This window comes from Pelmatolapia mariae, linkage group LG16_19 (assembly GCF_036321145.2).
Source record: "Pelmatolapia mariae isolate MD_Pm_ZW linkage group LG16_19, Pm_UMD_F_2, whole genome shotgun sequence".
In the NCBI taxonomy this organism is placed as follows: Eukaryota; Metazoa; Chordata; class Actinopteri; order Cichliformes; family Cichlidae; genus Pelmatolapia; species Pelmatolapia mariae.
In genome coordinates this window covers 60,321,485-60,336,431 of record NC_086241.1, presented here as the reverse complement: position 1 = coordinate 60,336,431, position 14,947 = coordinate 60,321,485, and the positions used below count along the sequence as shown (strand labels likewise).

The following is a 14,947-nucleotide window of genomic DNA, read 5'->3' as shown; positions in this document are numbered from 1 at the left end:
TTTTTACTGCTGTTGGGCATTTTATACAAAAGGAACAGAACTTGTAGGTCCAACGGAAGATTATCTGACACTGACAACAGTGTTGAAACTTCATTGTTCTGGTTTCATCTATCAAATGTAAGGGTTTGTTGTCTTAACTGGGCCACCTTGGATTGAGTAACATCATCACAGGCATTTTAAAATTATTTTAACAGATCATACAAATCCCCTGAATAATCTGTAATTAAAATAAATAAATGTTAGTTGACGTCTAAGTGCATGCAAATTTAAAAATTGTTTTTTTTAATGCTTGCGTATAAAACTTGGTACCTTATAAACATCTCAGAAACTCAGGAGACACAGAATCATTGTGTTAAATATAAGCAAACTCGGGAGAGGAGGATGACATTATAGCAGACAAACCTGCCGAAGGCTTTTCCCTGAGCCGACGGCCTCGCAGAGTAGTAGAACTGTTTATACTCATCCATCCACACTTCAGCGGCCCGACGGGTGTTCCTGCATGGACATAGACACAACACCTGCTCAGACACAGTAATGACAGCGCTGCCAGCATTCCTGCAGCCAGCTTTAATGACAGTGCTATGCTTCTGGAGCCTTCATACGTCAGCTATTCACTGCAGCTCCGCTACAAATATTATTGTGCTTTGAGATCTTACGTTTTATGTGCATTTTCAACTAGTAATGTTGGGTTTGATTCATAAAAAGCAACATTATCTAAAGAGTCTGTCAGCAACAGCACATTATGGGTAATTATACAACAGTTCAAAACCTGCAAACTTGCTGCTTTAGTCTTCCCAGACAGAGCCAGATATTTGTGAGCATCTCCACCTTTACTAGGTATTAAGAACAATAATGTAAAATAAGGAGCTCTGCGGATGCTTTCATAGTTCTCTTACACACTCATCTCTCACTGGCACTTGGGTCAAGATGTGTGAAAAGTGTGAGTTTGCCTGGTGAAGCATTTAACTTCACACTGAGTGCAGCTGAATCATGTGACATTTGAGATTTTAGGGCAAACAACAAGCGAAACGTCATTCTGTTGTTTCCGTGTTAATAACTGTCATCAGTCAGGTCAGCCTACTCACTTAATGTAGGTAAGAGCGTTGCCCTCTGGGAAATCGTACGGGTGCCGTTTCCTGAACACGTGACCCACGCGGCTGCAGGGAAGAATCTCCAGACTTCCTCCGCACAGCCACACCCGGAAAGAAAGCTCTGCAAAAGGAAAGATGCAGTGGTTGAGTCCAAAAATGCAGGCATACCACCGAAGACGTGCCTGTCATTTTGTCAGTCTCTCCTAGAATTAATGCCCTGATGTGTATCATTCCAGTATCAGCGTAGTACGCCTGCTACTGTTTCCTGTAGCAGATGGCTGTTAGCTGTAAATCATCAGAATGAAAGCAGTCATAGTGGATCATTCAAATTCCAGGGACATATTTAGCATTTTGGAGATGCTGGGCATTCAAAAGAGCCAGGCATGCAGACTTAACACATGAAATCATTTTATGGGAAACGGCTTCGTATTTTACAAAATACGCTTACTGCAGCACTAAATTGACACAAACATTATTTTCTTTAATATGTGATTACATTATTTTTGTTAGAAAACCTAAACCTAAACACAGGACTTAGTATTTATTTTAGACTGAATGAGAAAATTATTCATAAACATTATGACTTTTATTTTGGTAAGTACATGTGCTAAATCTGACCCTCCTACTTCCTGCTCCTAGCCAACATTAGGTAATTGTAAATGTCATCAATTAACATAAACTTGTTAGGAATCCTTCATCTTGAATAAAGTTGGGAATATTTACATTGTTAGAGTCTGGTAAGTCTTTGCCAGCAGAGTAAGGTTTAGTTTTATTTAAAGACATTTGGTGTGGGATGTGTGTGGAGGATGATATGATAATAAAAGTCATCTGATTCAAGTAGGGTTAGAAATCATCGATGATCTCACCAAAGTTCTCCCCTCCCCAGATGTCCATGTGGGTGTCATACTGGCCGAGGTGGTTGAACCAACTCCTGTCCATGACGAAGATCCCACCAGCGATGACGGGAGTCCTGCAGAGTGGAGGAAGGGAAGGAGTTACAAAACTTCACTTGCAGACTTATTCAGGCAGACCTCATCAGAATCACCAGAAAGGAATATTTTCCAGAAAGAAACAACAAATCAAAGGAGCTTAAAGTTGTATTTTGCTCAGCAGATGTTATGCATTAACTACTTTGCTGCGATTTGGATGTGTTTTAGGGGGAAAACACACCACAAAAAGACTGCAAATACCAACATAGAAAAGACCTGACTATCGTGATTTATCTTGAACTTTTGTAGAGTAAGATATGTCTCTCTATTTTAACTTTAGTCTAATCCAAGAACTAAAACTGACATATTAATCCATAATGTGTCATTCACATACAATATACAGTCTCTGGCCACTTTATTAGTCACATCTTGCTGGTACTGGGGTTGGATTCTATTTATCCCTCAGAGCTGCCTTAATTTTTTATGGCACAGATACAATAAGGTGCTGGAAACATTCCTCAGAGATTCTAGTCGATGTTGAAATGACAGCATTGCACTGTTGCGGCACATTTGCCATGATGTGACTCTCCTGTTCCACCACAGGCGGCTATTTGAGTACAGTGTCATCTTCAAGAAACCAGTCTGAGATGATTTGAGCTTTGTGACTTTGGGTTCATCTATCATGCTTAAAGTCACTGAAATCACCTTTCTTCCCCATTCTGATGCTTGGTTTGAACTTCAGCGGGTCATCTTGACCATCTAAGTGTCTAAACGCACAGAGTTGCTTTCATATTGGTGGATTAGATACTGGTATTAATGAGCAGTTGAACACATATGTCTATCATATCTAATGAAGTGGCCTGTGAGGGTATAATGTACGTATAATGCATAAGAGAATGTTCCAGGTATGAGTCAAAGCATATTATCACACTAAATATCATTGTAGACATACCTTATTGCCTGAGTGGGGTCACTTCTTGCCATCTTTTGCTCAATGGGAATCTGCTCCCACTTGAAGTGGAGACTCCAGTCAAATCCTGACAAAAAAAGCATGGGGGAAGCAAAACGTCAGCTCTCATCTTCAAATTTATCTTCTTGTTGTCTAGATATGAGCCCAAAGCGGACAAGATGACAGATATTCTGGCTGGACTCAGTTCCATGATTTCACCTAATATATTGGCCTGAATTTAATATCAATCGTAGCCTTACATCTGTGGAAAAACTCTCTTCTATAAATCACTGCTTTTCAATAAAACAATGAAATATTTAAACCTCTTTTATTGTTCAGTCGTAGGTATTGAATTCTATCAGGAATCATGATGTCATGTCATAAAGGTTTGTTAAACCTGCAGATCTCTGTGTGATCAACTACCACTGTGTATGATCTATTTATTACGCCCTGACCTCCTCTCAGGTCAGCAGAGGCAGCCAAGTAGGCAAAGTTATCCAGGCTGATGACGTCGATGATGGGGCTGACCACTCTTGTATGATCCTGCATGGGAGGAGAACACAATGACATGTTATTTTAAATTAATTCTATTATTAAATATTTAAAGTCTTAAATACTATTTGTTTAATTTATTTCAACAAATCGAGATGGATTAAAGTTTTAAAAAATACTTGAAAAAACACTGACTTTCACTTAAAGAATAAAACATATTTAAACCTTTGCTTTTCTAACTTCAGGTTTTTCTTTATAATTTCCAGCCTCTGATCTCATGAAAATAAGAATAATGCTAAGAAACAAATTAAGAAGAAAGAACTGCGTGCAGTACTCTAAACTTGCATCTGCATGTAAGCTCTGATTATTCTTTTGATGTGAATAATAACAAGCACGTACTGATTACTTTTGAAGAACATAAGCTGAGTATCCCTAACCTTCCTATTAAGCTCTCAAATCTGACCATCAGCTGCAGATCCAACACAAACTCTAAAAGACAGAACTGTTGATTGGTTTGTGCGTACTCGAGCGTGTATGTGCTGCCGGCATCTGTCTGTGAATGGGTGCCTGTGTCCATGTAGTCAAACAGCTTATAGCTCGGGACAATCCAAATGAGTGTTTCCAATTAGAACCGTCCGTCTCTTTATCAGAGATTGAACCCGCTGTGAACTCTGTGCTTGTTGCGCCGAAGAGTGCGGGGGAAGAGCGAGTGTGAAAAGCCACTCTGCCAGAGAGCAATTTAAAAAGTGATGCTCTCAACAGCTTTAAGCAATGGACGTTTATTGGGCTTTTAATGAGTCTCTGTGATTTGGTAATGCATAAAGTGGCTGCACTTCCAAAATCAATGTCACCTTTTTTCTGTGTTTGAATTTACGACACAGTACTCTGCCGGTGAAATAGTATTTTTAACTGAAACAGGTGTGTATGTTATTCTGTTAAAATGTGCTATCAACATATTAACATCATGTCAGATGGTGCTACACAGCTATCCACCATAATCGGTGTGATAACCAGCTAGCCCTGTCCTGTCTCCTAATACCACTTTGTATTTCACAGAACCAAAATGAGACACAATAATACAAAAATGTGTTGTCGCGTCTGTTGTCAATCCAAATATTTCTTTTATAGTCTATCATTCTGATCTCTGTCAATCATACTGAGGAACGGGCAGGCGACAAATTCACAATTCGCTCTTGCCATTTGATATGTGAGGATCTCTGTTCCTTCACTTTCTCATCCAGGATCAGACTTTGAGTTATGAAACTCAGACAATGCATGCTGGGGTAAAAGATTAAAATTAAAAACATGTTTTTAACCCTCCATATATATTAGACTTTTCCTTCAGAGCATTACAATTATTTTTTATGATTTCATAATTTAGTTAAAGAAACTGTGCCAGCGAATATGAAAACAAGCAAGGTAAAGTGACCACATAAGATTAGCCAGACAATTATTTGAATCGTGTTCCCTTTACATTTGTCAGTGAGAAGCTCATTGCTGCACATTAGCAACATTTGAATTACGCTGTTACGCCTGCTGGTTTTAATTAACAAAGGAAAAGCATAATTAAGTTAAAACAGAGAAGATTTTTATTCAGCATTATTTCTGCCCCCCAGAGGCTTTAATAAAACCAGGGTTTGGTCTCTGGGACACAAACAAATGCAAGGCGGGGTGCAGTTGAACTCTGGGGCTGGTAAATTATCACTGAGGCCGGCACTCTCGTGAACACCAGACTGAAAGATTGTAATGCAAGCTGGATGAGTCACAGCTGCCCAAAGCCAAAGAAACACAAACAAGTTGTGCGCACACCCACAATGTGTCAAGTCTTGTGATTATAAACTGTGAGGTTTGCACTGAAGAAACATGATATGTAGCTTGACTATATAGCTTGTAGCTTGATTTGTTATATTTCCACTGAACTCTTGGCAAGAAATTAGTCAGTCCTTTATCGGGGAAATGACCACATATGGCAACTTAAATCGACATCAGAATTGTCCTCCCTATGTCTCTCTGTGACATAATTTAATCTGATTAATCAGCAGTAGCCCAGAGTTTTTCAAACTTGAGGAACTCCTCGATTGTGGTCATAACGAACAATGGTAGGTTGTTGAAACTCACGCATTACAGTATATAGTTGAAGAACTCTCCTAAAGACTGAAATAGGTTTGATTTTGCATAGGATCTAGATGTGTGAAGTTTTGCTGTTTTTTGTTTTTTATATCCAGCTGTGTGGAATGGAGATTTAAAATGCACCCGGATGAAGTAGCTGGAACTCAAACACAAAGTGGGCATTTAATGCAGCGGCTTAGTGTCCAGAGTTCAAAATCCAAAAATCCACAAAGAGCAAAGCCAGGGGATCCAAATGTCAGAAATGACTAGGAAAACAAAGTCAGGAAAAAAAGGAAATACATGGTTAAGAAACACACAGCTACATGGATGACATGACAAAAGTAGACTGAGACAACATATACACAGCTGATAATGAGGGAAGCGCAAATAGGTGGGGACTATACACATTTAATCAAGACAATGAACAGGGGAAGTAATCTAGACAAGATACAGAAGACCAAAGAGCTACCAGAGTAAAACAGGAAATAAGACGAAAATGAACAGAGAACTAAGATCAACTTGGGGAGCGGTGAAAGACAAAAGATAAAAGTCTTCAGCATAAAAGAAAGATCATACGTGTGTCCTCATTAGGATAGGGATTTTTGTTTATGTGTGCCAGTGTAGTCTATGCCTCCAACATGCACAAACATTTGACCAACAACATGCAATTAATTTGCATGAATGTAATGTCTTTGATATGCTGCTTAGAGATGGTGGTGACTCTCAAAGCAGAGCCAGTGAGAACACAATGAGCATCGATAAGAAAACTGATAAGGAATTGAATTGATGGAAATTTCAATAGTGGAATCGGAATGATTAAATTCTTATCAATTCCCATCCCTAGTAGCTAGTAAAAAGAACCTAATCCAAAGAGAATCCAAAATGCAAAACTCAAATGACATAATAACATATACAGAGGACACAGGGGAGAAGTAATAAATATAACACAAGGATCTTTGTTATGTTCTTTGAAAGCAGAAAAGCACACCACTGAAACAAATGTTATTGTCAACCTCACAGGTATACTGTAATTAGGCGAATAAGAAAATTCAATTCACTGGGTGCCAGTTGAGCTTGCTGGTTGGGCAGGAGCCCATATGCTATACAGCTGAAATACAGGAGCCTGGGTTCAGGTTTGGAACCCTTTGCTGAGTGTCGTCCTGTGCTCTTTCCCGTCTTTCCTGTCTTCTCTGTGTTGTCACATAAAGGTAAAGATACCCCAAAAAGAAAAATCGAGATGCCAGATATCTTGTAAAGTAAAACAAAAAGCCACAAGTTGAGAAAAGTTTAAAAAAATCCATTGATTTTCTTCTTTTCTCAACTCTTTTCTTGTACTTTTGCCTGGAGAAGCAAGCATGCTGCTTAAATGCCAAGCAGGAAGAAAATTAAGAAGCAGTGCATTGCTGACGGGGAAGAAACTGCAGGAGCTACATCACAGTGTCACACATTAGTGCGAGTCATGAACATGAGAAAGGTGATTACTAAGAGAAATATGAAATGAAACAGCTCCTGCTGACTAGAGTCATTGGGACAGCCTGAGATTGGTGCGGGGGGGCATCAGCAGTTGTTCTCAACCATAACCAGTCACAGTCACAGGATGCTAATAATGTCAGGGCAGAGAGGAGACAGTCACAGGTCGTTACTCATCAGCAGGTGATGAATTTCTTTCCGCAACTATATCAATACACTCATTTCTTAGGAATTAAGCATTCATCTCTGCACACGATTTTGTGCCGCTATGTATTTCCATTCTCTGTGCACCTCACTTGTGTGAGAAAAAGAAAGCAGACTGGAACAGAAACAGTGAGTGCTTACAGCTGAAATGTCCAAGAAAGTGCACATGGAAATACCACCAATATTTAAAAAAAATAAATAAATCCAGCACATAATGAAGACTGGCTGGCATCGCATCATATTTTGAAGTGTAAAACACTTGCGGCCGGATGTGACAGTACTATAGTGCTCCTGATGGACGGCCTAATTATTTTTTTAAGAGGCAGTGAATCAGGAAAATCTGTCATTAACAAAGAGTGTTATTGATTTAAAGACTATGCTGTAAGAATAAACGCAATTGCTGTGAACGGCACTACAGCTGCTACACAAAGCAGCCAACTCAACCAAACCACTCCCTCATTATCCCATTCAGAGTTTCCTCTATAGCGGAGACTCAGTTGTGAGAAGCTAATTAGGATTTTGGTCACTCAGTAATCATCATTTTGTCTCATTAAAGTCAGCTCCCAAGTGTCACTGACCAATGTGTTAAGCAAATAAGACAAAAAGAACCAAAATCAGGCAGAGACAACTATATATAGCACAATTTCAGTGAACTATATGAAGTGATTTCATGCAAAGGACAGAGTGGAAAACAGACTGAGGAGGAAAAAGCCCACCAAACTTTTTCCAGCTGCGGCAGAGCAGTGTGTGACATCTGGTATAGTCTGACTTGAATCTTAGCTGAACAAATTGAGTGTTTATTTAACAACACGCAGTGCCAACATATTGCATCACAGTCAATAAAATCTACCACAGAGAAGAAAATAACTGTTCCGCCTCCAAGCATATGCATGAGGTTGTGCGTGTGGATATGTGCAGCATGCAGTTAAGTGTCTGATTAAGTGTGTGTGTGAGCATGTGCGATTGTACCTCCTTGACTCTCTGTATCATAGGCTGCAGCCAGTCAGTGTTGACCTCACAGTGGCTGTCCAGAAAGGTCAAGATTGAAGCAGAGGCCGTGTTGGCTCCTCGCACACGTGATCGGATCAGACCTGAAGGAAACACATGACACTGAAGTCTCAAACTGCTCAGATGGTCACAGTTTTATTAAACTGATGCTGTTTAATGCAAGTGTTGTTTTCAAGACTCTGATCCTTAAAAGAAATCTCTGGAAATCACATTTTCTGGTGACATCTTGGGTCACTTTTAAAAATGCTTTATATTGATTTAAGATGCCATAGTCATTTTTTTTGTCGACAATAACTGTTCTTCAGTCTGTGGACAGCTATTAATCACTCTAGTAGCCGTTCTGAGTGAGCTTTAGGAGAATTGATATCTTCAAAAATCTGTATCTCTGAAACCGAGATGGTTATAATTACAAACTCCTTTGTTTCCTCCTCATGTCATCATGTTCTGGATGTTCCTCACTCACACGGTCATGACATTTACATCTAAAATAACTGTATCAAACTGATTTAAAACTGAAAACTGAAAGTATTTAAATCTTTCTCATCCAGTGCACATTACAAATAAGCAACACTGCACCCTGTTATTTGAAAAGACTTAAAAGTCCATTTTGAGGAAATACAGTATGTTTAAAGACTTTTCTTAAGGAGAGAAGAGATTGTACCAAATAAAAGAGACCCTAGAATGAACATGGATGAAAAAATAGCGGTTTTGTGTAACATTCTTCTGGTTGGAACCTCTTATTCGTGAATAGACAGAAGGGATATAAATGTGATGGAAAACCTGATGTATTCCTTGAGATATAAAGCAAACTGCCCTCCTTAAATGGACAAAATGAATCACCATCACTAAGATGGTGACTCATTTCAAGGATGAGGTTGCCCTCATATCTGGACCTGCATAAATTGAACAACACAGACACAAAGTCACCCTACTTAGGTCTCATGATTCCCCCCACCCCCCTTCTTCCTTTATTTTATATAATATCTCACACAAAATTGGAGAAATCTCTGTGTGCAAGAACTAGCTAAAAAGTCAATATTTGATGGCCATGATCTTCAGGCCCTCAGGCAGTACTGCGTTAAAACAAAAGTTGTGGTTTTGTCATAGAAATCACTGCTTAGGCTCAGGAACACTTCCAGAAATCAGCATCTGTGAACACAGTTTGTTGTTTCATCCAGAAATGCAGGTATAGCTCTATGATACAAAGAAGAAGCCATAAATGAACATGATCCAGAAATGCTGCTGTCTTCTTTGGGCCAAAACGAATTTAAAATGGACTGAGTGGAAAACTGTTCTGCAGTGAGATGAATTTATATTTTAAATCCTTTTTAGAAAACAGAATTTCAGAACAGAGGGCGCCTTGTCTTTCTAAAGAGGAAAGAGACCCTCAATCTTGTTGTCACAACTCAGATGACGCGACATCTTGTACATGTGCAAAAGGCATCATCAATGCTGAAAGGCATTAGAGCTCCCACACAACGTCTTTTTCAGGGAAGGCCTTGCATATTTCAGCAAGACAATGCCAAACCACTTTATTTATTACAACAGCATGGCTTCATAGCAGAATTGTCTGGGCACTGACCTGGCCTGGCTGCAGTTTTTGAGATTGTTGCATTGTAATTGACAGTTGACAGACAAAGCATTGGCTTCTTCTTCTTTATTAAATTGGTGCTTTATGATAAAATATGATGATAATCACCATCATCCATGTTTCTGGAATATTTACTGTACGTTTGACTTAAGCTGGACAAGCATGTAGAGAATAAACAGCCTCTAGAAATGACATTAGTTATTTGGATTTATCTAAAGTAGATACCAGAACTTGTCTCACTCCCGTCAGCGACGCTGAGGGTAAAACCTACTTTTTTTTTTTTTTTTTACTTTAAAAGAGTTCACATTTAAAGTAGACTCGCTGGAAGCACTGAAAACAGTTTTCTTTTTCATCAAGTACGCCTCCAGTTACAGTAATATCTGGATATGTGGAAAAGGTTAATTGTCTTTGATATTTATGCAGCATCCATAAACAGACAGAGCTCGTTATCTTAAGAGTTTTGTTCTGAAGTCAAAGATCATTAAAATAACACAAATTTATTAAATGCTTGTAGTTTTTAATAGAACAAGAGTTTGAGAACTTAATTCTGAATAATAACCTGAGTGTTTCAAGAGGAGGTTGTTTCTCTGAATAATTCAAAGGATGATTTTCAGAATTATCACCTTTCTTTTGTAACAGAGAAGAAAAAAAGAAGAAAAGAAACATTCACTGTCCTCTATTGCTAATACAAGGATCAACTGCCTTAGTTCTTAATTAATTCTGCTGGAAACATTTCTCAGAGATATTTTGGTCCTTGTTGATATGATAGCATTACACCGTTGCCGTTTGCACATACACCCTGACCCTATCGTCCGACTGTTGCACCTGAAATTGAGACTCTTCAGACCAGGCAACATTTTTCCAGTCTTCTGTTGCCCAATTTTGGCAATCTTGTGCAAATTATAGCCTCAATTTCCTGCACCAGTGTGCTCTTCTGCATAGCTTGGTTGTTACTTCCCAAAGGCTTGAAGCTTTTTTGTCACCCAGAGAACTGCTGCTCACTGGTTGTTTTCTCTTTTCCTGATCATTCTCTGCATGTGGGAAAGTTCAAATAGATCAAAAGTTTCTGAAATACTCAAAAAAAATCAAGTTTCTTCCTCATTCTGATGGATGACGTTTAACCGAAGCTTCTTTTGATAGAAGCTTCATGTGAATAAGCAGTGCTCAGTTTAAGGCACATCATTTACACAAACACAAAAATATTAATAAACAAACAGCAACTGATGATAACATACATCATCCTACCTGATGCATTAGCCTTTGTTTTACCAATGAATGAGCTTGAATCACACCAGTTCACATTTCATCCTTCCCCAGTATAACCTAAGTGACATTTGAGAGTAGGTTTGCCGCCTGGTCAGTTAAGGCACTTCACCTCTTAGGGAGAAACAGTAATTTATCTGGTGCTGTGTTTCGGGCCACCTACCGAATGTCAGGCCAATAGATTACTTATCCGTGTGCTTTTAGTTTACACCAACACACGATGAAAAAACTGCATATTGAGCTGCTAAATGTAATGTATGTAATCTATCTAGCAATGTGAAAAATTCCTTAATTTACAGAAGATACTACATATTAGATACACACTGGCTATTCCACAGTTCTCACCCATGATAGCAAAGACTTCCTGGTCGTGCTTGTTTGGTGTAATTGTGGGTACATTTAATGCTTCGGTGCCTGATGACCTCTGGCAGCAGTTTGACGCATTAAAGCAGAGAAAGTCAATGATGCCTGAAGGTGTGAAGCCATTAAGAGCTGAAAATCAATCCAGTCACAAGGACAGGGACTATTTGCTTTTACCGTCTTCAGTAAACTCTCAGAGGGCTGTATTTTGTTGGGTCATCCTGTTTAAAAAAAACCTCTTGTGTATTTTTACACGAGAAAGCCTATGAAAAAGATAGATTAAGATTAAGCTTATTATAATTTGTGGACGTGGGTTTTAAGGGTGGCAGTAAAGAAAGCTAAACTTGGGCTTCTGGACTGTTGCTGCCAGACATTAACAGCATGTGGCCCAAAAAATTTGTTCTGCTGTGAGTGCAAGAACCTGAGAAAAATGGATTATCAAACAGAATCAGTAACACTACTTATTTTAGCTTTAAGTTCAGCTGAACTTCCCTGATTTGGAGCACGAATCTCATTTTGGTTCAAATTAATCTCAAATAGACCAGCACACCATTCAGTAATGGCACATAAAACAGTATCTTCAAATTAAGTGTGAAGAAATTTGCAAAAATGGGATTTCTTAAGAGAAAAAAACCCTTGCATTTCCCACATTCAGTCTACTGTCATCAAAAACAAATGCTAAAATGAAACGAGTTGGTACAGTCCTTGGTTAAACCAGCTTACGTGGTGGGTCACTGGAAAGGCTGTTAGTAAGAAGCTAGAAAACATGACAATGATTCAGACCTGAGGCCTGGATAAAATGAGCCCACATCTATTTCTAACAGCGTGCAATACAAATGTTTCCTGGTTAGAAACACAGTAAAAAAAAAAAAACTGTACCCTGCATTTCCACAATTTCCACACAGTAGGCTAGACTGAACCCTTTGACAGACTAATCATTGTGTTTGACATCCTAGAGTTAGAGAATAAAACTCATTCAGGTGCCTGTGAAGGAGCGATCGAACAATAAAGTGAGTGGTTCTAATAAGTACTGCCACAGAATTTTGTTAAATGAAAGGTGTGAGAGTGCAGAAAAAAGCAGATCAAACTGTAAGGAATGCAGATAAATCCAGAGATATGGATCTATACTTACATGTGACCAAACACAATTAATAATATTAATGATATATAAGTCTATGTTTCTACAAAAATTACTATAACTGTCTATTTGCCTTAGACACGCATATGTTGGTTGTTTTATGTTTATGAAGGATCAGATTTTATGTTGGTTTTTGAGTTTTGAGCGTTTAGCCAATATATTGTAGTTATGATTTCTTTTTAGGTCTTTCTAATATTTTAGTGTCTTAAGTTTGAGTCTTATGTTTTCTCAGTTTAGTTTAGGATTCTTTTTTTAACGTCATATTATTTTAACAATATTTTGCCTCAGTTTTCTTCAGTTTTGGTCTCTGTTTAGTTTTTCTGGACTTCTGAACACCTTTCAAGATGTTTTACTGTTTTCGTGTTAGTTTTTAACCTGTCTGCAGTTACCTACACTATACTGACCACCTCTAGCCGTGCATTTTGCCTTTACAAACATTTGTGAAAGAATGGATCATTCTAAATAGCACGCTGAATTCGAGTGTCGTAGGAAGCCACTTTTGTGACGAGTCAACTTGTTGAATTTCTTCCCTCACAGATATTCCTTCATCAACTGTAAGTGATATTACTGAAAAGCAGAAGTGTTCAAGAACCACAGGAACTCAATCAGGAAGTGGCAGACCACATAAAGCTACATAGCGGGGTCAGTGAGCACTGAAACATATAGTGCACTAAAGGCGCCCCCGTGCTGCTGACACAGTAACTGCAGAGTTAGATACCACCTCTGGAGTTAACATCAGCAGAGAAACAGTGCACTGGGAGCTTCAGGGTGTGGTTTCTACATGTCCCAGCAGCTCCCAGTACTCCATACAGCGTATCAGCTGTCAGTAGGTATACAGTGGATAATAAAGTATTTTTAAATGTTTATTTTTTTGTTCACACTTACATTCTTTAGATCATTAAACAAATTTTAATACTAGACTAAGATAACCTGAGTAAATACAAAATATAAAGGATTATTTAATTTATTAATGGGAACAAAATGCCCTTTATGAGAAAGTAATTGTACCCTAGACCAAATAACTGGTTCTACTCATCCTCAAGCATGTGTGATAACTGGCAATGACACTTTCACATCACTGTGGAGGACTTTTGGCCCACTCTTCTTTACATAATTGCTTTAATTTAGCCAGATTGGAGGGTTTTTGAGAATGAATGGTCTTTTTAGGTCATGCCAAATGATCTCAATTGGACTTAAGTCTGGACTGGACTTTGACTAGGCCACTTCAAAGCCTTCATTTTGTTTTTTAAGCCATTTAGAAGTGGACTTTGGATGGTTTCCTTGGATTATAGCTCGAGCTTCCGAGCACAATCTCATAACCGGATATTTTACTTCAAACTTTGTGGATGAGTCAGCGATGCGCTCTGCTGAGAAAGTTCACCACTCTTCCATGTTTTATCCATTTGCCATGGAAATGGCTTTGTAACCCTTTCCAGACTGATAGAAGTCAATGATTTTGTTTCTCAGCTGTTTCTTTAGATCGTGGCACCATGAGCTGCTTTTTGAGGTCTTTTAGCCTCCTACACTTTGTCAGACAGGGTTCAATTTAAGTGATTTTGGGATTTAATCTGGCAGTCTGGCAGTACTCAGGTCTGGCTGTGGGTACTGAAATTGGACTCAGCTTTCCAAAAAATGTGGTTGATCACAGTTAATTCATGATTTAACATGGAGGACTAATGCTTTTTAACATAGGGCCAGGTTTGGATAGCTTTTTCTTCCTCTTAATAAATGAAATCATTATTTAAAAACTATTTTTTTGTATGTACTCAAGTTATCTTTGCCTACTATTATAATTTGCTTGATGCTCTGAAAAACACAAGTAAGACTAATAAGCAAAAAAACTAAGAAATCAGGAGGAGGCAAGTGTAAATCCTGTCATCATTTTTCATGCTGTCTGTGGATGTTCCTGTTTCTTCTTGTCAAGGTTATTATAATTAACTAAACCGATGCTAAAAACAAAAACTAGGAGTGAACTAAAATTTATTTTTCACTCCTAGTTTCACACACTTTCACACAACACACTAAAGTAAAATAAAAATACAGAAGAAATATCTTTAGTTTTAGTTTTTTTTGGTAAAAAATAAATCATTGACATGTTTATTGAGATATACTATAATAATTAGAAAGACTAAAAGTAACACTGAAACTGTTAAACAATAAAAAACAATAAAAACCCAGTAAACGACCTGAATCTAAACAGAATTAAAAATAAATAAATGAATGCAAAATATAAATCTATAATAACTCTGCTTCTTCTGTGTCCTTCCATTTATTTCCTGGTTCTTTGTGTTTATCCCTTTGGATGCTGTCAGTTTCTTGTGTATTCTTACAATTTGGCCTCAT

General features: G+C 38.2%; 1 protein-coding gene across 1 annotated transcript in view; it reads right to left on the bottom strand.

Moving 5' to 3' along the window:
* The window catches only part of galnt16 (UDP-N-acetyl-alpha-D-galactosamine:polypeptide N-acetylgalactosaminyltransferase 16), a 36,763-nt gene that overhangs the window by 6,606 nt on the left and 15,210 nt on the right, over positions 1-14,947 (bottom strand). Inside the window, exons 6-11 of the mRNA XM_063498804.1 lie at positions 8,214-8,335; positions 3,425-3,512; positions 2,973-3,057; positions 1,958-2,061; positions 1,086-1,212; positions 403-495 (exon numbers count right to left, since the gene is read on the bottom strand). Of these exons, the coding sequence (XP_063354874.1) occupies positions 403-495; positions 1,086-1,212; positions 1,958-2,061; positions 2,973-3,057; positions 3,425-3,512; positions 8,214-8,335 (619 nt within the window). The remainder of the gene's footprint in view (positions 1-402; positions 496-1,085; positions 1,213-1,957; positions 2,062-2,972; positions 3,058-3,424; positions 3,513-8,213; positions 8,336-14,947) is intronic.